We start from the raw sequence: 25,634 nt of genomic DNA on the forward strand, positions 1-25,634 counted from the left end.
ATGAGGCTGACCCAAAGAAGCAATTTTAAAAGTTACAACCTGACCAAATTTAGAGAATTTTCATGGAGATGGCAAAGTGTGTATTTCTATTTTAAAGGCCTCTATATTTCCAGACTTTGAGTCTCTACTCCAAAATATGGTGTTTAGAGGTTTGAGGTTTTTTTAAAGGGAAAGTTACTCAGTGGGTTATGGAAGTTGCTACTAAAACCTGTTTTTTGGGAGGAACTGTTTAGACTGAAAATTTAAAGTCATCCTAATGTAGATAGATATTTATGTGAAGACAGTGCCTGAAATTCATCACCATAACAAGACTAATAACAGCCAGTGATGGTTTTAGAAATTGTACTACTAGTCCCAGTCATGCTATGTGAGCATAAAAAAGTAATAGAAAGATTCCTGTTTTCACATGCTACCTGCATTATAGAGTTGTTTTCTGTACACGCTGCATATTTTTGGTTTACACAGTTTCCTCCTCTTGAATACTGAAATGGACAGTGAAGGCAAGATATGACTGGCTGCTACAAGATAGGAGTAGCATATTGCAGTTGGTTTCCACAAGAGTCTGACTTTAATAGGATGATGTCTCATTATTTTTAACCTCCATCTGTACTTGTGTCTGCAGAGTACTGGAAACCATACACAGTGCATGAATTTATATCTAGAATGTAACGAAAGAGACATTTATTTCATATGGCAGCAGTCTTCTGTATAACTGTTAGAATAATACATAGTAGTGCTTTTCAGAGCTTATTTGATCAGTCCTTCCAGTGTTTTGTTCCAGTTCAATAGGCAAAGAGGTTTCAGCAGGTTTGTGACTTGCCGTTTGCTTAGGGAACTACAGCTGTAGCAAGAAGCAGCTTTGAAGATGCCTGTGTATTGTTACACACACACTTTTCCTCTATTTCTTCTTTAATAGCACGCTACACTTTCAAGAAGTAGAAATTTCACAAATAAAAAAGTACATGGTTAAATGTTCAGGCCACTCATGTAAGCCTGAATGTAAACTAAGGAGGTAGGTGCAGCTAATTTGATCAATCTGCAGCAGAGCAGCCTACAGTTGAAGGACTACCAAATCCTTTCTTGCAAGCCTGTGAAGCACTGTGTGCTTCCTTAATGCCAGACTGTCCTTTTTTTGACTTAATGAAAACTAGAATAAAGACCATTTGTTAAATCTAGAAGAGATTGCCATGAGGTTGGAATTAGCTGCAAAGAAGGTAATTGACCTATGCTTACATAATAACCCATCTAAAGTTTGCTCTTCTGCTTTTTTGTCTTCCTGTAGCTCACAAAATCTTTCGAAATTTGTTAAGAAACTTCCTCCTAAAAAATTTTCAAAGTGGAACACTGCACTGTGTTCACTAAGATCAGAGTGGAAGCCGACCAATTCTGTGCATTTGTAGGTGTGCAGCTCTAAAATCAATTACTTGGGATAAGATATGTACTATAAATAATGATCATTCTGCAGAATATATCCTGTGGTGAGAAGATGGGAAATGTCTGATCAGTGTGGTCTCATCAAGAATGTACAGTTTTCACTGAATTGAATATTATTATATTAATATTGTACAAAAGCAATGCATTTGCTTGTAGTAAATCATTTCAGATGGGTGAACTGGAAAATAGCAAAGTGTAGATTTGGTGTCTGCATTTCTGAGAAGGAAATTTCTGCACATTTATTACTGCAAAACCAACAGAGTACTGAATTCCCCTCTCTGTGGTAGAATTCTAAGTAACATTTTGCACACAGAAAGCCCTGCTATGTGGGAAGTGGATCAAAAGTATAAGGGACATTATGCTCTCAGGCCAAATTTTAAAAATTGCTCTAAAAGATGTGTAGATTGAAACATAAGTTGCTGGGAGGGAAGCAGAACTTTTGTAGTTTGTGCAGGCAGTAAGACACATTTGAATATGTTTGTTCAGAACACGTGATGATAGGAAAAAAACTCCATGAATGTTTTCTCACTAAAGGTGCCTTTCCAGGAGAGCTCAGAGACTGAACCTAACTGTTTATGCAAGGAAGTTGGCACTCTGACAGAGAGCACCGTTATGTCTGCTGTGTGTGACAAGCTGCAGAATTTTAAAAATAAGTTGTTTGGCTCTGAAGCACAGCAGCTTACTTGCTTTCACAAATCTGTGTTACTGAATAGATTGTGTGCGCTTTGGCATCTCAGAAATCCAACAGGGTAGCAAAGATGCATAGTTGCACTAACAGTATTAGAGAAGTGCAAGCTGCCATGGTGGGCAGTCTTCAAGAGTAAATGTCTCCCAATGAGAGATGTCCTCCTAGAGTGACACTGAGAAAGGGTGAGCACTGCATGGGAATAGCAATATGGGCAGTAGTTGTCACTGGTGCATGGTAACCCCAGAGGACACCCCTACTACCGTATACTGAGGAAAGCAGGCATTTTTATTGTTTTACATTTTAGAAAAATGTTGGGAGTATCGCAGCCTTTGCATATATTAGGAAATACGAGAGAGCGTCATCAGCAGCTGTACATTATGGTGAATATGAGCAGCATGAGGCTGAGTTCTTCTTCCGCTATTGAGAAAAGCTTCCATGTCACTGAAATGTCAGCCAATTCAGAAATCATGGGTGACGGTCTTTTTATCTAGGGCTGTAGTTCTCACTCCCAGGAAGTGAGAATAAAGTGGTGGTCAGGAACTGAAAGACTGAATGGATGATCAAAGGGCCATAATTAATGTTCAAGCTTAATGTACTTGCCATGTCCAAAAGTATTATCTTTGCTAGTGAAAAGTTCTTCTGTGTGGCCTGGGAGTCAACAGTAACAGTTACTTTTGTTGATTTTGTCATGCAGCTGTGAAATGTTACTTTATAGAGACGCGGGAATAACCTTTCTCAGAACACTTCCAAGCTGAGGCTGATCTAAAAATCTCAAGGCTTTGTTAATGGAGTGTCAAGCTTGAGCTGATGCTGTAAACCCCGCAGGGAGCAAAGCACTGATTTACTGATGCTACTCAGGTTTTGGGTAAGAGTTGGCTGTAGTCCATCTGGCTTGCCTTGCTCGTAGAGTGAGTGTACTTTAGAATTCAGCTCATCTGGGAACAGCAAAAAATCTCCTTGACCAACACAAGCGATATGGCAGCTTGCCAGCAGCTCATAATAGATGAGAGCATCCCCTTGTTGGAGAAGTCTATGATGGTTATTCAAGCAAATGCAATGTGTTTCCTTTAAGTATGCAAATATGGTTATTAGCCCTTGATGAAAAGTGCTGAGTGTTGGTACATTTATCAGCTCAGGTCATGAACTTGCATACAAGTAACAGAAATTATCATCTTGGATGTTGTTAATTGTTAAAGTATGTCAACAATTCATCTTCCCTGTTTTTTACTGTTAGAATTTGCTGTGAGGGACTGTGCAAATACAGGTGACAGAATAAGCACCTGGCAATTCAAACCCATATAATATTTTTTCAAAGTGTTTTTTAAAAAGCATTTTAACATTGTTTGCTGCTTTACTTCTTCGGAACTCTTTAGGGAAATTAATTAAAAGTGCTGCCATCTGTTTATCTTACATTTAATACCAAGGGTAAAAAAAGAGTGCCAGCAGTTTTGAAGCAGCATTGTATAATTTCATTATTAAAAATACATGTTAAGGATACAGCGAGTACTAGTACATTAGTTCCACTTTTTGTGAGTTGATGCAATGCTTTTTCAACAGCATTTTAGTCTTTTTATCATGACCCTGTGTGAAATCTGTGGGTGATAATCACTGGATGGAGATGGTGTTCTCTGGGAGAATTATTTTATTCTAGAACTAACACCAGGCACAGCAACACCTGACTTCTCACCGAGCCCCAGTAGCAGCTGCATTGGCAGCTTCAAAGGTAAAGTCAGTCTTGTCTCAGGTTGACGCTGATAGATTCCCTAGACTCTTTTTATTCTTTTGGATGTGAATTTCTGGGGTTTGTTTTTGAATTAGTGGAGTTCATCCAAAGTTCTATCCCCTTTGAGTAAAAACTTGCCCAAAAGAGGAGGTGTATTGGTCATCTGTTCTGAAAGGCTGTTTTTCCTGGAAAAAAACCCTATATGAGCATCGGTTCATATTTAATTTTGTTTTTAAAGTACTCTGTGGGGGAAGAAAGAGCCTTCTTATTTCAGACAACTTTTTTTTTCTCTGTTTAATTTCCTCCCCCACCCCTCCTTTTTTTTTTTTTTTTTTTTTTTTTTTTAAGAAGCAAAGCAGTGTTTTCACAAAGGCAGGCAATCTGGTAAGAGTCCTGATAGACGAGCACACGGAGTAATTCTCTTGCTTTCACCAGTTATGTTTGGTTTCTCACAATATAAATTGATAGTGTAATTGCTTATTTCTGTGGTATAAATTAGTGCAATTAAGATGATTTTGCTCCCTGTGCTATATTGTCTACTATATTTCACTTGGCCTAATGAAGAAGATAGAAATTTCATCCTGCAGGTGATATTTTGTAGTTCTTGTAATATATGGCAGATGTTGAATATTAAGACTGTAAAAGGGGAGAACTGTATATTAGAGAAGATAAATAAAAGTGGGGGAGGGGTCTGAAGAGGACAGTATTTGCAAACACCTCAGGGTAAGCTGCTTTCAATGTACTGTTTAAGCTTTAAAGACTTATATACAGATTCTAGCAGCAAAGTAATGACCAGTTAGAGGAATTAAAGGCCTCAGGTGATGATCTGAACAGCAAAAGTTGACAGGGGTCATAAATACTATTACAGTTCCACAGGAGACAGTTTTTATGTTCCCAGTGTCTCTGCATGTATGGTCATTTGACAAGGATTGAGGGAAGAAATGGTGAAATCTCAGTTACTTCAGGTGAACTCTTCTCAGGGTTTCCCCAAAGTTTAAAGTTCTTGTTTCTGGTAGAAGATACCTTTCAGAACAGTTGTTTCGTCATCTGTTATTTGTATACGTCCCTTTTTTCAGTAGCAGTTTTTCATTGTTCTCTTTTCAAAAAAACCCAACATATCCAAATCTCTCTGAGCTTTTGCTCCAAGAAATTCTCCAAATTATAAGATGAGGATCCTACTGTGAGAAATAAAGCGATGTTTTGCTAAAGCCAGAGTGACTTGAAGGGGTGAGGGGCAAGAAACCCTTGTTTCTTGCTTGTAGCTGCTTATTGCTTAGATATGGTTTAGATTGTTCCTTGCACATGCACAGAGTTGTTAAGGACCAATAGGAAAGGCTATGGTAAAGATTTGCCAAAAAAAGGAAGAAGATGAAGGGGGAATGGGGGAGGGAGACCTGGGGCAAAGGTCACCCATTTTGGTCAGTGGTGTGCCTCCCTGGAGAGAGAGACACCCGATTCACCTGACTCATTTAATAAAGTAGTTTTGTTTGATGACTTTGTCCTCTCTCAAATATATCAAGAAATGAGTATTTCTCACGCTAGAAAAGTTGTTTCTGCTCGATTTGTGGAATGTTAAAAGTTGCTAGACATGCACTGATTAAATGTTTAACAAGTTTAATTGTAATTACAATAGCTGATATACAATTCAGTATCAACATACTCAGAGCACAGAAAAGACTGATGACTTTCTAAATAGCGTGAGCTGTGGAGTGCAGGCCAAAGCAAACTCCTTTGAAACATTTCTTCTCACCTATTCAGCCAGGTTGAAGGGTTGCCTCATTCCAGGTCATGGAGCTTGCTTGCAGGTTTGCAGTCCTGTCATCAGGATATCTCTGGTAATACTTTGAAGCAGCTTTATGATATTTTCCCCTTTGCTATCTACTTTCTGCCTAGTGTGAACTCCATTGCTGCTGAGGATGCTCATGGACAAACACTGATGCAGCCGAGTTGCTTTTGTGTTGCTTCCAAGAGTGATAAACTTGTCTGATCTCTTTAAGACCAGTATGAGAGATGATGTGTACTTAGCCTGTTTTGAAACCCCTGGAGTTGCCTCTGCCTGATGAAACACCCTCAAAACATCCTTAATAGGACAGCAAGGGATAATAGTGCTGTGGAAGCTCCTTAGTCTCCATTTTGCATAGTAAAGAATTGAGACACACATTTGGTCTTTCATTATTTGCTTTGACAGAATAAGGAGGGTGACAGAAACATGTTGCATATTTTTCAGTTTAGAAATATGCCACTTATTTGCATGTCTTTATATCTATTATAGAATCAGAATCAACCAGGTTGGAAAAGACCTCCGAGGTCATGAAGTCCAGAACTCCATCCAACACCATCGTGGTACCTCTCGGTGCCACATCCAGTTTTATCTTAAAAACCTCCCAGGACGGTGAATCCACCACCTCTCTGGGCAGCCCATTCCATTGTCTGATTATTCGCCCTGTAAAAAATTTCTTCCTAATATCTAACATAAACCTCCCCTGGCACAGCTTAAGGCCATATTATTTTCTTGCTGGGGTGACTGATAGTCCTGCTCAGATGTATGTGTGAGATGACAAGGCACTGATGACAAAATGACATTGGTAACAACATATAGCGTGTCAACGTATATTGCTAAAATATGCCATGTCTTGTGCAACATTAAATATGTAATATGGTGTGAACATTAAATATGTATTGTGGTGTAAAAAAAATTTAATGGAAATTACCTGAAAGTTCACTGAATAAATATTTATTTGTCTTTTCTGAAAACATAAGCTAATGTCATTGAAAAAATAAGTGAGAAAATAGCATGTATTTATTCTCGTAGGCTAATACAAATAATTCCATCAAACCTGTGTTACATTTGAGAGAAAGAAGAATTATAGCTTAAAACACTATTCTTGGGATAGATGCTGCACTTTGTTTATACAGCAGCTCTGTTGTGTTGGATAAGAAAGACAATGTTTTGAAAAGGTATGCCTGACTTTCATTTGAGACAAAAAAATTATCCTTGAGTGTAGAAGCAGATTTGTGTCTGGTTGAGTAGACATGACTGATTCACTTAGAGGAGGCTGTGTAGGGAAAGTGTCTCTAGCCACAGCTCAATTTGGCCTCAGAGTGAGGTTGAGTTTGACCAGCAAGGTGGATAAAATAGCATTGAATTGGAAGGTGTGATCTTCAAACACACTGAATATGTGGAATTTATGAACATAGAAGATACTAATGTACGATTGGTTGTCAGGTTATGAAGCTCATCTAAGTCACTAAAAAACGAAAGCCAATCAATGTAAAGTATTTGGATTTTTTTTAAGATAACATATTTGTTTTGCTTTTCAGCTTCTCTTTTGAAAGGATTGAAACATGCAAACATTGTGCTTCTTCATGACATCATTCACACCAAGGAAACCTTGACACTTGTGTTTGAATATGTGGTGAGTAAAGTAACTATATGTTCTAGATATGGTCCAGAGAGTATCGAATTTGATGGAAATGCTCTCTTTACCATCAGTAATCTATGAATCAAGCCAAAATAACCTTTACTTTCTTCAGGAGAGTGGTGCCTATGAGAGATGATGCTTTGTAGTGAAGTGGGCTAAATGTGAAAAGCTGGGCTAAACCAGATTCAGAGATGGAGAAGTGGCTACTAGGGCTTTTGAAGGACCTTATACTGTTGAAGTGACTTTTCAAGCTGGTACCTTACTCTGCTTCCTAGTCATAGTTTTTTTATTGGAGCTTTTTCTTTATTAATGTGATCAAGTAAGTTTAAAATGGGTGAGGATATGTAGGAAAGCAGAACAGGACTAAAGTGCTTAACAGGTAGTTCCTTCATGAAAAGCATGTACCAACTTTAAATGGCTTGTGTTGTGACTGGCTTGTGCAGAGTCTCTTTTTATAAGCAATATCAGTAAAAAACAGAGTCTGTTGCATGCAATTGAGAATTTGGACTTTTTTTATTTTGCCATGACTAATGTTTTACCTACTAATTAAAACTTCAATTTACATAGTATGCAGTGTGAGGATCTAATTGTGTTCAGAGTAATACTTTCCAAAGTATTGGCCTTGGCCTCTTAATTAATCTTTTCAGTTTTTCTAAGACAAACATATGGCATTTATGTAGAACTACTTCAGCATTTAGCTGTGGAATTATGCAATGTACTATCATAATTAACCTCCCAGCTTTCACAGATGGGTCCAAGAACATGTAATTTAAAAGAAACAAATGAGATTAGAGACAGCTAGATTTTCAGTATCATATCTATTATTGTGTTGTTGTCTGTAAGACACTGCATTTATAAAGTACAGTGATTAGTAGCTCTAGTCTTAGTACGTCTCTGCTTAAGACAAGTGGAATATTTTTTGTGTTTTTCTTGTGAGGAAGCCTTAATTTGGGTGCGATAATGCACACAGAATCACAGCATCTTGTCTGGAGAAGCTGTTCACCTTGTCTATGTACATTAGAGTGCTACAATGTGATGGTGTGGGTATTCAGCTACAGCAACCTGCAGAGTGTTTGTATACAGTACCTATTTTTTTATCTTAGGTATTGGAATATTAATAAAAATATAATTCCTTTTCTTAAAATCAGTGATTCTTCTGTTCCTTACACACTGAATTAGCACAGGAAAAGTCCTGATATTTAATTTTATATAATGGTCAGTGTAGACTTATTTGCATGTCTTTGCATGAATACATTTTGCAGTCCTTTTATCAGCAGCTGTATTTAGCTGTATTCATCAGCACTAGCTGAGAAATGAGATATATAGAATATGTTTCTCTGTGAAATAGATGGTTTTGCCTATTATAGTAACGTAAAATTTCTGGATTTTATATCGAGGAGGGTTGTTTACAGACTCTGGCTCCCAGTCATGTGTAATATCATGGTGCTGTCCGTGATTAAGTATGGACATAAACTAATCTTCATGCAGTGGCACATTCTTCTACATTCACTTAGCTATTTGTTTTTCAACAAGGTGTCATTGGGATCAATGGGGCTGGTGGTTGCACCTTTTTATTCCCATGGTGTTTGGTAGCTATTGAGACTGTTCTAGGATCTTTTTTTGTAATGGTTTCTTGAACTGATTCAAGTAATATTTTAGTATTTTGGCTTGTGGGCAGTCTCTCAAGGTGGTGCTCAGAAAAAAAGGGAAGGGTACTTTGTTCTCTCCAAACATCCTGAGGACTGTATGATAATGACATTGTAACATGCTTCTGTGCCTTGAGATGACAGAATTGTTTCACAGAAGTCTGTTTTCATTGTTAGGTAAAGTTATAGTCTGATCAAATAGCTAGTGCTATCTGATAATGTCCATGTAACCTGAATTGAATTCTTGTGGGAGTGCATGATACAGGTTTTAATTGCATGATCACAATGACCTCTTTTGTTCCTTTTGTTAAAAAGCTTCCATTCAGTGCATAATATGAATGTGCAGAGGTAAAAATTACAGTTGCCCATTTAAATGTACAAATTTTGGCTTGTTAACTATGCAATCTAGCCACGTAATTGGTGTAACTGAGCTCTATATCTGTAATGTCTGGTTTGTTGTTATTTTAACACCTGTAAGTGGTTTGGTTCAGTCATGTGAGTAATTTGCACTGAAATAAGTAAAAATATTCGTGTGATTAGAATTACATGGTGGTGTACGTTTTTGAATGATTGAAGCCTAACAAACCTAAAAGGGGTTGAATTTTATTTATTTCATAAAGTGACATCATGGAACTGATACACTATTGCTATTGATCACTATTGACCATTTCAAACATAATAAAAAGCAGCTGAGTGAGATGTCATGATTAAATTAGGGATGAACAGTTAGTGACCTGAGAGTTCTCTGAAAATGGAAACTTGGGTTGCTAGGTCTGTGATGATTCCATTGGGAAAATAATACTGGTGAAACATCTGAGGTTATCAGAGGTGTTTGGTTTCAGCACTGACCCTGAAAGAGTAGAATGAAATTTAATTTCATGTAGCACCTTTCATTGCAAAATACATTGCAGTTGTAAGTTAAAACCTGAAAGCAGAATAGCCTCTGAAAGGAAACACGGCAATGATTAAATTCTCTGGGTACCTCAAATTAGATTTTTTTTTTTAATATGAAAGTCTGTCAGAAGAAAATATGCCAGGGTTTTTTTTCTTTAACCTTGGTGGTCCGCAGAACCAAGAAGAGTCAATCTTTAAAAATTCTATCTGACAGTTGAAGATCAGGAGAAGTTCATTCTCCATATAAGGGTTTTGGTGGTGAATGTGAAGCTGTATATTTCTGTGGAAGAAGAGAAAGAGAGCTTACTCCTTTTGAATGAAAGAACTTAACTGAGAACAGTTTATTGTATACAGTACCTTGTTAGTAAGGCACTAGTAAGGCACTATTTCTTTGTGTTCTTTGTTAACTCTTAAATCAGCATATTGCGAAGGGAGCTTAGAGCTCAGTTTTATCATTGGATGACTTGAGAGCCATTGCTTGTTACCTCAGCAGTTTTGAGAATGAGCTACCTGGAATTTCCTCTACAAAACCTGAAGGGCTGATAGTCTTTCATGTATAAATGGTACAGAAAATGGTTTCTGTATAGTTAGCTGGGATGTACTAAACAGGACCTGAAAATAAAATGTGAAGTTTTGGCACACTTTGAGTATAGTATCTGAGACTGCAGTGACTTCCAAAGAAAAAGGTCAGTTCACTTTCCAGTTCAATGGAGCAGTATGACTGTTCACATGGGTTTTGTTCCCTTCCTTGCCAGGCTCCATTTAGGTATTAGTTGAGAAAATGTTATGGGTACACTGGCTTTAGTGCAAGTGTCACTGATATGGCCAGCTTTGCCCAAGGAGTTGGTAAGTTTTAGAGGTGAGATCTGAGACATACTGAGAGATCTCTGAAGATGGTTTCACACCTGTTTGTTCTAAAATGATCATTAGTTGCTACCGTTGTTGCTTCAGTTGTTTATTTAAAAGGAAGATGACTGTATTTAGAAACATTTAATTGGTAAAAGGCAATCCTAAGCAATACTTGTTGCTACAGGCTCTGTAGAAGGTTAATGAGGTTTTTAGTATTATGCGTAATTATGTAAGTATATTATTATCAATAAATGAAGCAACAGTGTATTCCTGACATGTAAAAGTGATCTTGTATAGCAATACTTTACCTCATGCTTTCAGTATTTATGATCTAGATTTGAAACAGGAACAGATACACTCACATTTGGAAGTATGAGCTATGATTAATATTATTTCTGCCTCTACGGTGAAAAAGCTCCAGACTAATCTAATAATGTAATTAAACTGAAGACTTTTAAATTACCTTGCCTATTTTCATCTGTGTGTATGTTTTTGCTTCTTAAAAATTACTTTCCATTAAAGAAGAAAGTTTAATTCTCATTGCTTCATTACAGCAGCTAAAATAGGTTGTTAAACAATGAGTTTACTTAATAAAGTTCATTAGTTACATTACCCTCCCATTTCCTGTAAGAAAAAAGCAGGTGCGAGTTTCTTATTTTAATGCTTATTGGAAATTGACATATATACTGTTTATCAGACCAGAAAAGCACATTATTTTAGTGGATGAGAGAGCAGAGAAAAGCAGTTGTGTCTCAGAACTGTTTTTGAGCTCTGATCACTAGGATCATTCACCTAGAGGAAATTATGAAAACTGGGCACAAGGAGGAAGGAGGAGTCTTCTAATCCTTAACTGATAGTGGAACTTATTTGGAGCCTGCATTACACTGTTTTGTTGTGAAAGTGAAATGAGAGGGAATTTTCTTTCCGTTTGAGAAGGTGCTTGTCCAGCTCCAGTAAGCAAGGACGGACAGCTAGTGAAGCTCTGCAACAAGCCAGATGCCTCCTGCCACCTCTTGGCAAACACCCTTGCTTGTCCACTCTGGGAAGGGGAAGAGCCACTGAGGGCTCCCAGCATGGGAGCAGTTGAATTTTGTAGTTTCTATTTACCTTGACCAGGGAAGAAGCTGTTCCCCTGTTGGTTTAATCCCAGCCTCGTGCCCCAGGTTTGCCCTGAGTTGTGTTGCTTAAATCACAGTCAAAAAGATGACAAAGCAAAGCTTAGAGTAAACAGAAAGGAAATCCCCTACTACTGAGAAGAGGCAGTAAGGGAATACTACTCTTGGGAAAGCCTTGTTTTTCAAGTTTTAATGAGCAGATCAGAGAGAGGAGCCGCTGATGTCCGGGTATAGGCTGCAAATGCGAACAGAATCAGCTTTGGGAGGTAGGGATTCAAATGGGATTTCAGGAGGAAATTGCTTAGTGCTTTGCCGAGAGGTAAAGACTGTGCCAGACACGAGAATCAGCAGAAAAGAAGGAATGAAAAGTTATATTTAAATTTAAATAAAAATACTCATGCTAGGCTAAGAACTTTGCACGTGTCTAGCAGGAGGAGGAAAGATGTTACTCAGTTTGCCTCATCATCCTGACTTTGCAGGACCTCTCAAAAGTTTTGTAGACTTCATACAGAGGGCACATGCTAATGATGTGTTAATAAGATTAATCAAGATTTACAGTCCAACAGACTGGGAGGATGTGTGTATCTGAATGCCTGTTTTTTGTGCAATTTAAGTTTTTTTTATAACCTTACCAAATAGGGGTTAGATTTGTAGTATGCGGTGCATACAATAGATGCTATTTAATAATTGACATCCATTATTTATTCTTCTTTTTATTAACAAGTGTATTCATGTAAGTATTTAAAAAAAACAAACCAAAAATTACACCCATAGCAAAATCAAAGCATAAGAAACACCTAGAGTTGAGCAGATGGATGCAATATTGGAAATCACATGAGATATTCTATCTTCTGATAGATCTCAATTGGATTTTTTTCCTAAATTACAGATAAAAATGTCAAACGTGATTGTAGTAGGATGCGTATGCATAGTAGATATGCCAGTGATGACACTCCACTTGGTACAGGTAAGGCCACCATCCTAAATGGTAAATTTGTATGCACAAAGAAGAGATGAATCAGCTGGAGACCTGAGGGGAAAAAAGACAAGAATGAGTAAACATTGAGAATAAAGGCTTCTAAGGAAAAGTCAAAATAAGTAGGGCTCTTCAGAGTCGGAGGAAAAAAAGGGATGAGATGTTTACAACCTTTAAATATAGCAAAAGTCAGTGACCTATTTCTGTGTGAATGGTAAAGAGGATAAAATAAGACAATCTGAAATAGCAGTAAGAAAGAAAAAGATTAAACTCTAGGAATGTCTCTTTCATGGAAACAATAACAAAGCACTAAAGAAACTACTAAGGGGGGGATAGTTTCTCTAATACTGTCAGTTTTTAAGAACAGTTTAGGCAAATAATCAGCAGAATTACATGTCATTGATAGGAGATATAGGTAAGATTAATATATTTTCTTTTTGAAGAAAAAAACAAATCAGTTTATTTTACTACTTTAGACAAAATAAAAAAAATCCTTCTAATTGTAGGGTTTTTTTGTTTAGTTGCATTTTTGTTTTGTTTTGGTTTTGTTTTTGTTGTTGTTTTTGTTTGGTTTTGTTTGTTTTTCTTTTTAAATGATTATTTCTATGTTATAGATTTCTGGACAGCTCTACTGTTGGTAGTTCTGGTGGTATCCTACACATTCCTTATCTTTTAATTTCAGTAATAAACTGGCATTCCCCAAGTCCCTCTGGGGTGAAAGCTGACAGTATCTAAACTTGCACTAGAGACTGTCCAGTCTAATTAAACTTGTTTTTTATCAGGCTCTTTAATAATATGAGTTGTTACTATTATTTAATGTCTCTTAAAATGCGGAGCTCTGATTTAGTAAGTGTAGATTGAAAAAACAAACAAACCAACAAAACACCAACCCAAAACCTGGCTGTTTGGAGAGTGATGATTACCATGGTTCTAAATATTTGAAATAGATTTTTCCTCCCTGAACCAGTAGTATGTAGCTTTGTACTAATTTAATCATATTGATAAAAAGTACATATATGAAATCTCTAAAACCAGAAACTTGGGGTGAGCAATTCTGATGAAATAATAGTAGTAAAATCCTGAAGTCAGAATGAGTAAATCAATAGTTGCAGATATCTTTATACTATGTTTATAGTTTTGTGATATAAAAAATAATTAAAGAATGGTGAAAAGTAGGAACCAAGGATCAAGCCTGAGTAATAAACAGAGCCACCTCTTGAAAGCTAAAAAACCTTTTTCATTTTTTCTTATTTTAATACCTGGAGTAAAGAGAATCTAATCCATGGAAGCATCATTTTTTCTTGTCTGCCTTGCAGTCTGAACAGCAATTTTCCCTATAAAATTTTTATTAATTTTGCAATCATGCATGGACAGTTAGGATTAGGATGCATGACAGGAAAAAGTCATTCAGCCAGGGTGAAGAGAGGTCTATGTATGATGTGGAAGCTTTTAAAAGAAGTGTTTACACTGGTCTTTTCCTGCTCTGAAGATGGCCTGGGTTTTTTTGTCCCTCACACCAGCATAGCAAAGGTTCTTGTGCCAGTTGAGCTTGTGTAGACCTGTCTGTGCTATCCAGTCAGTCCTGTGCTGATATCAGCATGGATACTTAGTGTGGCTTAGTGTGGCTATATGTGGACTGTCAGCCTCCCTGACATGTATGTGTTCTGCTTAAGTGGTCCTGGAGCAGGTACCCTCACCATGAGCTTATGGGTATCTGCCATGCTCTTATAACGAGAAGCTTTTTTGTATCTTCAGATTTTGTTTGTTTGTTATATGTGGATATAGCGGATATAACATTCAATGCTATGGAAGCTCAATGATTTAGCAAATTAAAGAAAAAGTGCACACACAACATGTGTTATGGCTCGCAAAAATTGTCCCAAGCCTGTTGATTTTGGAGTCTGTAAGTCCATCACAGTTAACACAAGGTGATGATTTGATGCTAGGTTTTGATCATACTAAACAGGAATTTCTACTGATTTTTGCAATGTCATTCTTAAGTTAAAATAATCTCACTAAATTAGATATGTTTTGTCTCCTTTCCCTGATTTACTAAGAACACAAAGCTGATAGAATTACTAAGGTGGCTAAAGAATAGGGGGGAAAATAAACTAGCATCTTTAGAAAATTATATTTTGTTGAAGATCTCTTAGTTCATTCAGCAATTCTTTCCTCAGCTGTGTGTGTCTCGCTTGTCTGTAAGGGACCAGATTGTTCTTTGTGAAACAAACAGAGACTTTGTATCTATAAATAAATTTATCTTCTCTAAAAACAGCCAAAAATCAGACAACTGTGCATTCCTTTTTCTCTCTGGGATTTTCAGGTATGTTTCTATCTGTGTTGCCTACTCCCTCGCTGCCCAGCCTCTTTTTCTATATAGTATTGTTCATGTATTTTGAAGTATATTTATCTTTGTTGACAGTGTGAGAGAAATCCAAGGCACTAGAAACATCTGTTAGCTAAATTGTTTTCATTAAAGGTGTCTTGTGGGGCAGTTTTTTTCTTTCATGAATCCTTATTATATCTTTCCCCTGCTGCTCAGCCCAGCTGGTGCTGTTGCCTGCTGCTGTTTTGCTGGAAGTTGCTTAGGTATCACCCAGAGATAGCTTGCTTGCAGGGTATTTTTTGTTAGTATGGCTAACATTGTGTCATCTCATAGAGTGAAAGGACTGAATTATAGAAAGCCACAGAAATACATGAAAATAAGAGTCTATGACACTTTTGAAAATACCAGCAACATGAAATGAGTTTAAAGTGTGGCACAGTAATCTGCAGAGCACTTAGGTTGGAGGATATGTGCCATTTAAATGGAATTAACTTTTCTTTGTTCTCATGTCACTTCAAATATTCCTACTGCCTGTGCTTTTATTGGTAAATTATATTATCGGTTTAAGAATTTGTTGGTGACAAAAGGGAAAGTATTTTTGTCAGGAAAGCTGCTAGGGCATAAATAATGTGTGCTCTCCTTTGAACAGAGAGGAATGGCTCACAACAGCCTCGCTGCCTCAGTGGAGCAGCACAATCTGTCTGCTGCATGATGGCATTGCCGGCAGCCAAATACTCCCATTTTTGTTTTAATGGAAGGGTTCTTTCACATTGCTGGTTTTACATGATGGGAATGCAGTTGGAAGTGCTTCCTGTTCCACTCACAAGCCCCGGGCTCTCCGTGCATTTTGGCTTCAAAAATGACAGCTGAAACCAATTAGGCAGCGTTATGGGATGGCTAAGTCACATGGAGATTTATCATGACTGAGGAAGAAGAAGGAAAGAAAATGTATTGCATGGGAAGTAGAACTGACTAATTTAATTAGAAGAGAATGACAATTGTGTTATTAGTATGGAGAAGGCTGGCAAAGTAGAGCTCATTTCATGTCACTGGCCATGCCTTTAAAAGGAAACGTCCTGCCCTTTGTCTGAACATGTTTGTGTTTGATAGCAGAGTCTTTGATTTCTGAGCAAGATAGTTGAGCAAAACAGTTGTAAAGTGAAGAATTGAGCATATCTGAGGACATCTGTAGCTTGTGATTTACTCATCTATTCATATTTAGAATTCCTTCTTCAAGGGGAGAAGGGTAGAGTCTGCACCATCAACATTTGTGGGTTTTTTTTCTCTGTTTGCATACTGTCTCTTTTCCAGAAGTAGGATGCAACGTATATAAACCTTTCTTCAGCTGTATAAATATCATCCAGAATTCTTTTCCCTTCAGCAGATGCTTATACACAGTATGCTCACAAACATAAGCACACGTCCACTAACATAAACCAGAGTCTTGCAGAATAAAAATTACCTTCATATAACTATACGCTGCCCCAAGTTTAAATGAAAACCCCAATTCATCAGTTCATTTCTTCATGTAAGTCTGGAGACAGTATTTCATGAGGTAAATGAAACATTTGTGGTATTGTCACAGTTGATGGTGCAGGGACGAAGTGAATGGAAAACATTACAGAAGGAGTCTGAGCAAGTGTGCATTTTCCTTTTTTTTTTTTCCTTTTTTTCACTATCCCACAAGATTGATTTGGTTAATCCTTGTACAACTTTCTTAATTTTTATTTAGACTATGAACAGTTATGTTGAATAAGTAATTTAATCTCTCCCTCATTTTCACGTACCTGTAGGAATTGTGATACTTGTTTCCATCACAGGGAGGAAAATATTCATAATTCATTGAAGTTTGGATCAAAATGGGCATTGGCTGATGTGCTTCCACATTCAGTTTGGAAACAGGAGAATGGCTAAATTAGTATAGCTGAGCATGAGTTTTCTATTCCCTGTCCTGGGAAGCATTATGCAGCCTCTGGTCTAACAAGAAATTGTGCCATCTATTCCAGGAAGGGTCAAGGGTTTCTTAATGAAAGTCTAGTTGCTTGAGATCTGCACTGAGGAAAGGGTTTGTGTTTTAACGTGCTGAGGTAATCAAAGGTAACAAAAAGGCTGGACAGGGCCTTCTTAAGCAGGGGTACCTGCGTGTGCCAGAGCCCTGAAGTCAAGGCACAGCCCTGGAGCAGTGATCTTCTAGCACAATTTAGTGAAATAAAATTATTTGAAGAAAAAAGTTGCCAAAGTCTGCCTTAAGTTGCCTAGATTTATTTTTAATGTCAGCCAAAATGGCCAAGATATCTTAAAACTGTATCTGGAGGACCCTTATTATAAATATTTAAGCCTTATAGCATGGACTTGGAATTTAGGGAATGGGTAACCTTTTGCTGTGGTTAGCATTTAGCTATTATTTTCAAAATTGCTTGAAATTTGGTCAAGCGAGAAACTTCAAAAAAATTGTAAATTGTACTTAAGAACTATGTCTTGGAAGATTCTTCATCTCCTTTCAAAGACTTGGCTTTAGTCTTTCTCTTCAAATACTGTGGATTGATTCCCTGGAGGAAGTGAAATTGTTTCTGGAGGAGCCAGCAGTGGGAGGAGAGATCAAATTGTTCACTTAAAGCATAACAGATTTTGCACAAAACATTATTTTGTTAGTGAGGTGGCAAAGTCAAGCTCTTAAAATTAGAGGATGGCAAGATAAACATGGCCTGTGCAATCTCCTTTGGTCATCCTTGTGGAAGAGCCTGTTGTGCAGCTCTGCAGTGGACTGTGTGGTGAAGTTATGTGGGGGTTGTTGAACTTTTATTTTTTTGTGCATGTTGGAAACAGGGTGTCTTCTGAGGTTCCTGCCTCAATCAAAGTATTGTTTCAAGATAAGACCAATAATAACTGCAATGGAGAACTGGATTCCACCCCTTCTGTATTGGGAATCATCATCACCATCAGAAATTGCTGCCATTGTAATTCAGATAAGAAAAATTTTTGCTATTCATCGTGAGATTCCCAGTCTCCTCTCTCGGCACATTTTAAAATTTATCATAATGTACATTTATTGGGGAAGCAAATAAAAGGTTGGATAAACTGGTGGAGTGTAAAGAGCAGGAATCAATGGGATTTTCAATTTAAGATAAACTATACCACGTTCTGTCAGCATGGTATTACTTTGGTGATTAATGTGTGTTGAGGATTAAACAGTGTGGCTGATAGAGTTGTTAAGAGCTAGCTCAAAGAAGAATTGGTTTAGCCAGGTTCAACTGGGATCAGAATGCTTGTGACAGATGCCTGTAATTATTTGGGAATCTCTGTACTGCATTCCCAGTGTATTCTACTTCCCTGTGAGGTGCCCTCACCCTCCGAGACAGTGGAGAATGGATTGTAGAACGTGTATTGGTTGGGTTTTTTCTTGTCTTTGTACCTTATTTCAGCATAGTTTTATGTTCTTGGCAATGGTAGTTGTATCTTGAATTTTGCTTTCGGGTTTATATTTCATCAGATCAAGGTGGTAACCACAGCAAAGTCTCCAGTGTCACAGTGTGGCATGCTGTATTTGCAGCCACTGTTCCACTTGGGAAAGCATGTTGTCTTCCACTTAGAAAAACAGCATGAATAAAAAGACTCCATTCATCTATACGGTACCAATTTCATGGAATACCATTAGAAAACTGCTTTTATCCAGTTTGGTCTTTGTTTTCTTTTCTAATGCTTTCCTGAAACTTGCATTCATGTTGTCTTCTTCAATGTCAGTTGTGCACACAAACACTGGAGCAGACACTTGCCTGCCAAAAAGGAAAACAGGTTTAGAAAGAGCTGTCTCTCCAGTGCTGTCAGTTTTCCTGGCTATACTAATGTTTAATTCAACGTGCATTTAGTCCTTACCTTGGGAAAAGAAAAGCAGCTGATGCTGCCTTTGCTTTGCTGCTACCTTCTTTTTCTTAAAGTGAGAAACAATGTACTCTAACATTGTAAGTTGCTTTCACAACTGGTACCACAGTGTTCAGTTACTTTTATGAGAAGGACTCTAGCTCAGTTTTATGAGAGCAAATTCTTGAAAGTTTGAACAGAAGAGACTTTCAATTCCTGTTTCTTGTCTGAATGAAGGTTTGGTAGAGATTTCTCTACTTCTGTAGTGTGTCTGTAGGGCAAAAAATAAATGCCAAAAGACTGCTGTACAATTGACTCTCTAAGATTTTCAGGATTCAGAGGAAATTGATGCTTACACTGAATTTTAAATAGACTCATGGAATCAGTTTTTGAAGGTTTTGATACAGAAGGTTGTGTCAGGCTCCCAGTAGCCTTGATCCTTGGGGTAGGAAGAAGAGGTTAATGATACATAATACAAACATGATCGTCATTGCTGTTTCTGTGTGGAGAAAAGGCATCCAGATAGTAACTGAAATATAAGTGTAAGAAAATGGGGTTATCCTGACCATTTATTACAAGCATATTGGAAATAAAAAAGGTGACTTATTGGTGTTCCTAGTGATGTGACTCTGAATAGGATGAAAAGATTTTGGTGAATATAAAGGTGCAGCTGGTGGGGCTTGCGTGGTGGGGCTTCAGGGATGGGACTTTAAGAAGTGGTATTGGGTTTGTCTTCCTCTGATCTGGTTTCTGTCAGCTGACCAGTTGCAGATTATGGAAATCAGTAGAAGGTGAAGCAGGCAGTAAGCTTCCCACCTATCAGGTTATCTGTCGCTCACAAAGGCTGAAAGGCTGAACTTGCATTCCTTCAGCCAGCCTATGCAAGGGAGCATACAGTGCTCAGGGTCCATGCTGGGCGTGTCTGAGGATGGGACAGCACTTCCCTGGTCACCCTGACAGGCTTTCTAAATTGAAATTTCAGGCTATTCTTTAAACTTTTTTGAGGGCTGCAGGTGCTACCACTATTCAAAGGTTTGTATTTAGGTTAAAGAAGAGAACATGTTATTCCAACAATCTTGTATTTCTCTTCAATAACAGTTAACCCATTAAAATGAGGAGAATCCTCTGAACTTCTTATTTGACACCAGCCGCCAATGTAGTAATGGTATTTAAACAGATATTTTACCAGAGGCAGACTCTTGTGCTGGGGTTAGTACTCAAAACCTGTTCATTTATTCAAATAAATGACAAGGTTAGCAGATGACTTTGTTTTGGTGTTGATGCAGTAAAACAAGACCAAAGCCAGCAATGTGAGGATGCATACTGAAGGGATGACTGGTCCATTTTGGCATGGTTTATTGATAGAGTCCCAGAAAACTAACTGGGAGAATAGAAGAGGAATATATACCTGAAGTGGCTAAAGATTGACAGAAATGATGAATAAGTCATTAAACTTAACAGAGTCTTTATGCAAAATGCAGTACACTGGAAGTAACTATTCACAGGTAGAGATGTAGTTTTAAATTTTCTTTCTAAAGGCATTCACTGAAGTGTGAACTATAAATTGATGAATTGCTTACTGTAACCTGTGTTTTGGAAGAAGATTTGTGGTGTTGTATTTAGTGTGGTTTGCCTGTTTGACTGTGCCCTTGTGATACCCTTACTGTTCATTTTGGGATTCAAGCAATTTCCTGTAGTCAGGGCACTTGCTCTCTTGAAGCCATGTAAGAATTCCTGAAAGTAGCTGTGCTAGTGCACAACCTAATCATCCAGTGCATCTTATGTCATTGCAGTGTTCATTCTATATGCATGGTAGGTTTTTGTGGTTTGTGACTTCAGAAGAGAAGATTATGTATAATAGTTGTGGCTAGAATGAATTTTGTGTCTTGGATGTGAAATTTCCCATGTATCCATACAGCCTTGCAAAAGAGAACTAAAGAATGCCTCCTGTTTTGGGAAATGTTGCACAGAAAAATCATTCTACTCTGTGGAAGGCAGCTTTTGTTCAAAACTCTCACCTTGAAAACTGTCTATATTTAGCTGGGCTGTTCTGTATGTGAGGTGGGTATTGCCAAGTAGCTTTTCAAGGAATGTTGGATGATTTTTACCAGATGTGTTCAGAAACCAGATGTGGAAGGCAGCGTCTGTCTCTCTGTCTTTGCTGGTTAGTCTAGCACATATTTTTGCTTTGTTTATTCTGAACATAGTTCCAGAAGCTGAGCTGTGCAAACAAATCAGAGACACAACATGCCACTTGACTAAAACCATGCTGCTGAAGTGAAGAAGTGTAAGAGAAGAATTCAGAGAAAGTCCTGTTTCCAAAGTGAAAGCAATAAATATTTACTTATTAAAAATAACATTAATCTATACATTGCAAGTCTGCTTTTTTTTCTGAAGAGATTTTATGTGATGTTTGCAGGGAATATAGGTAACTATATTCAATGTGAAGTAAAAACTTTGGTTTTAATTCTTCAGTGAAGCTATTTCCTAAAGTATCTGTAATTAATGGCTGTACATGTCCATCATATGTGCTTCTGTTTGGAAAGTATCATTCAGTACTCTGACATGCAGTGCCTTTCAGCTTTATTTTCTAAACCCTTAAGCCATCCTAATCTAGAATCACTATAAAATTGTGTTTAAAATGCAGTGTTTTAATGTGAACAATTAGAGTTGCATGTGAGGTTCTCCCTTTAGGTTCTTCCTCTTCCCTCTAGATACTATCTTTGGGGTATTGAAGGTGATACTTTCCTTGCAAGGTATAAAATGAAACTAAAATGCAGGTAATTAATTTACCATATACAGGGTATTAGAAAAAATATTAATTTGCATTTATTGAATATTCATATCAGTCAAATTACCAAGGCTGTTAATTAAAATTAGTGTAAAGGTACAAGTGTATGTTTGCACATGTGTGACTGAAAAAAATCTCCTTATTTTCCATTTGTTCTGTCCACTCCTAAGTTGAGGGGTATTTATTGCTGCAGTCATACGGTTATTAATATGCTTTTCTCCATCTGACTTTCTTTTAGCACACTGATTTATGTCAGTACATGGACAAACACCCTGGAGGGCTTCATCCAGAGAATGTGAAGGTAAGAGTCAAAAAGAGCACACTTTGAAGGCAAACACAGTAGCAGTGTAAAATGTCATGTCAATTTTTTCATAGAAACTGTTTATATATTATATATATGAGTAAATGCTATTAACAGTGTTGATAATTCCTCCCCTCCATTCAAACAGTTGCCCTATTAGCTTTTTATATGAGCAGATAAAATATTCCCTAATCTTTTTGCTCACTTACTTTGGTGAAGCATTTTCATAGCTGATCTCACTTTGGAATTTTTTTTTCCTTCTAAGGTAGATACTTGGAATCATTATGCAAGAAAGAGGGGGTTTAATAGCAGGATTTAATGGAAATATAGATGGGTAGAGACTTGATCCAGTTACTTTTTGGGAAGTCAGCCAAATGATTTTAACATTAAATGGAAACCAACCAGACATGCAGAATGTGTCGTGTGTGTATAGATCGCTCAGATGATGTTTGTTACACCTGTCTTGCACTTTAACATCAGTCTCATTGTTGTTTTACTTTGGAAGTGTTTAAATCTTCACTTCTACTGAGAGTTTTATTCCAGTATTTAACTTCTTTAAATTTAGAAGTTCATGGAAAAACATAACCCTCTCTTTTCTGGAAAACTCAGAGGGCCTGTTTGGTTTAAGGAAAGAAAATGTTTTAAAAAGAGGAAGGATTTTTTTTTTCTGCTGTAGCTAATCACTGTTGCCCATCATCTAGTTTTATAATGTAATTTCATGATTTTTCCATGTTCTTTGACTGAAAAGTGTCATCTACAACATATGAAGTAGATGAGAATAACTGCTATCTAATGAATTTAAGGAAAATTCTTCCTTACTGTGTGTATTTGGCCTAACTAAAAAAAAAAAAGTATTCTTTTTGAAAATGCATTTTATGTATGCTGCAAGATAGCATCCTTGTAATGTCTGACTGTCCCTCAGACATATTGCTAGTGGGAACAGGGAAAGCCCATGGGTGTCCCACTGCCAGCTTCCCAGTGCCTCTGTGAGTGTTTGGTATAAGTGAAGACTTGCTTTGAAGGTTCTTTGTGCTACTACAGATTTGCAAAGCTGCAGTGCTGTATAGTTCGAGGTCTGATATGAAGTAGTCATTGTAGCTGTAATTGTTCACTGCTAAAAAGACACTATAATTTGCATAATTGTACTTTCATTCGATCTTATCAGGGCCCAGTGAGCTTGTCTTTGGGGAGGGTGGGTGTAGGCAGATAGTTGGGCTTGCTAATGTATCATGTAACCTTCTAAATCCTGAGATACTTGTCTTTTAAAATAGTAGCTGCAGACTGAACTGCAGCAGCAGCATTTCCTTTTCAGATTTTGCTGCATGTAGTTGCGTGGCTATCTTTACCATCTAACAACAGTGCAACACTTGCAAAGCTTATAGACACATTAAAAATATTTCTTTGAATAAGCACATGTAGAGTCCTGAGGTACTGCTAGTTCAAGTTTTTTATAGTCCAAATGGATTTTTAATAAAACAAAACTGACAAAAAAAAAAAAAAAAAGAAAAAGTGAAAAAATCCCCAAATTTGGAAGTTAGAGCAGATGAAACTACGCTTCTACCATGAGGAATCCCTTTTAATAGTTTTTTTTTTTCTCTTAAATAATATTAATGAAAATCTATTGGATATATTTAGTGCACTCTCTTGCCAGGCAAGCAGCAAAGGCTAGTGTTAATTGATGCAGTAATTAAAACCTGACATGATGGTTTGAGCTCCTACCAATTTAAAACTGAACCAGCCAGCTTGACATTTTCAGTGAATACCTGATCTCAAAGCTGAGTGAAAAATAGCCCAAGAGAGTGATTTCTTCAGCTGTGAGGACAGAAACCCAGTCATATATGTTAAAAGCTCCCAGACCTTCACCAGCATGTCAAATTGAAAGCTTGCACTACTCTTTTCTAGCAGTAAGATGGTTACTTAATAATATCTTAATGCTTTGCTGTTCTGTACTCAGCTTGTTGACATATCTAATTGTGGTTCTGAGACTTTGCCACCTATGTTGATTTTAGCTTCTGGACAAAGTTGTCTCTTTGGAGATACAGCTGATTTTTAAGGGTTATGTTGAGACATGCTAATTAGCCGTCTTTCCCTGCCAGCCCCTTCTTGCTAGAGGTGCTTTAGGAATTTCACTTTTAGTCAGACTTTTGGACAGTGTTTGTTCAGAATCAGTGGTTATGTGATCCCTAAATCCATTTAAAAAACTTCCAGTTGAGCAATTATATTCCAGTAGCAATAGATTAGTCTCATCTCTCTGGGGCTAACCTGTGGGATTAAGCCCATTAATGCTCTCCCAGTATGACAAAAGACCCCCTGCCTTTTAATTTTGTTCTTGAGGAAAGTATTGCCTGCTGATGGATATTCCTCTCTGGCTTGTTGCCAGTTATTATAAATACAAAACCACATAATCAAACATCTTTCTTTTTCCAAAGAATATATAAGGTAGTTCCTGTAAAGCAGTACTTTATAGGAAGGCAGAAGCAAAACCATTATTTAATTATGTTTTGTTTTCTGTGGGACATCTCCTGCCTAATTATATTTCTGAATTTTCTCTATATTTACAAGCTAAAGACAATGCTTGTTCCCTCAGGCTTACTTTTAAATGAAGAATTGTAAATAGAATAAAAATCCAAATTACTTTGATGGACACATATATTGCTGTCCCCTCGGGTGTTGTGTTTGACATTGCCTTTCTTTGTGGTTTCAAATAGGCTATTTGCTGTCATTTAAATATTTTAAATAAAGACTAAGCAGGATATTATAAGTATGTGGAAGTAGAAACAAGAATGTCTCAATTGGCAGTTGTAGAAGTCTTGGGACAGGATGTTTACGCAAATAAAACAATACTGCTTCCCAAAGTATTAGGTTTAGCGTTTTTAATGGTATGTATGTACTGACACATAATAATTTCAGAGTTTCATAATTCATGCATGGAGGCACAAGTCTTACAAATAACATCTGGCTTTAAACCCTTCACAGAATTTTTGTGTGAAGGTGAGATGTCTTAAAATTGTCTATCCCTGAGAACATTAAACCAAGTATCCTTGGAAAACACAGTTTACATCTTTGGTAACTAACAAGCTTGCATGTCTAACATTTATTTATAACTATATATTAATATACTTTCTACAGTGTTAGAGATGATGAGAAAAAAGGTGATCAGTTAATAAGTTCTTGTGTAGTAGGCAGGGCCTCATCTTCTCTTGTCTGGTTTTGAAGATATCTTCCTCAGTTTTTCCAGAACTGAAGGCACACAATAAATTTTAAATACATGGCCCTCCATATAATTATGTTTCTTGTGGAAGCCACTGCTGCAGCCTTGTACATGATAGGAAATAAGAGTTGATTTATATGTGTACTGTGTGGCACTTGCCAAGCTGCAAAACGTGCTGTGGCAAACTGAGGTACCAGGTTTACTCCTGACTCTCCCTGTGCTGCTTCTGCTGGCCTGGACTACTGAAATCTGTACTCCTGGCTTTCTTTCCTACAGCTGTTCCAGCTTTTAGAGATAGTTCACTCTCAACTAAAACATCTGGATTGCTTCCTAGAGCAGGAACTCTAGTGGATCATAAGAAGTAGTTGACTCTACCAGTGATATTTTATTTTTTTTATGA

The 25,634-nt window shown here is 37.2% G+C and overlaps 1 protein-coding gene across 1 annotated transcript in view; it reads left to right on the forward strand.

Moving 5' to 3' along the window:
* CDK14 (cyclin dependent kinase 14) overlaps positions 1-25,634 on the forward strand; it is a 229,171-nt gene that overhangs the window by 43,829 nt on the left and 159,708 nt on the right. The window contains exons 4-5 of the mRNA XM_027893192.1: positions 7,167-7,261; positions 21,961-22,023. Coding sequence (XP_027748993.1) covers positions 7,167-7,261; positions 21,961-22,023 — 158 coding nt within the window. The remainder of the gene's footprint in view (positions 1-7,166; positions 7,262-21,960; positions 22,024-25,634) is intronic.

The sequence above is a fragment of the Empidonax traillii genome, unplaced genomic scaffold (genome assembly GCF_003031625.1).
Source record: "Empidonax traillii isolate 1590-97213 ecotype Southwest subspecies unplaced genomic scaffold, ASM303162v1 scaffold384:size1533304, whole genome shotgun sequence".
Lineage (NCBI taxonomy): Eukaryota > Metazoa > Chordata > Aves > Passeriformes > Tyrannidae > Empidonax > Empidonax traillii.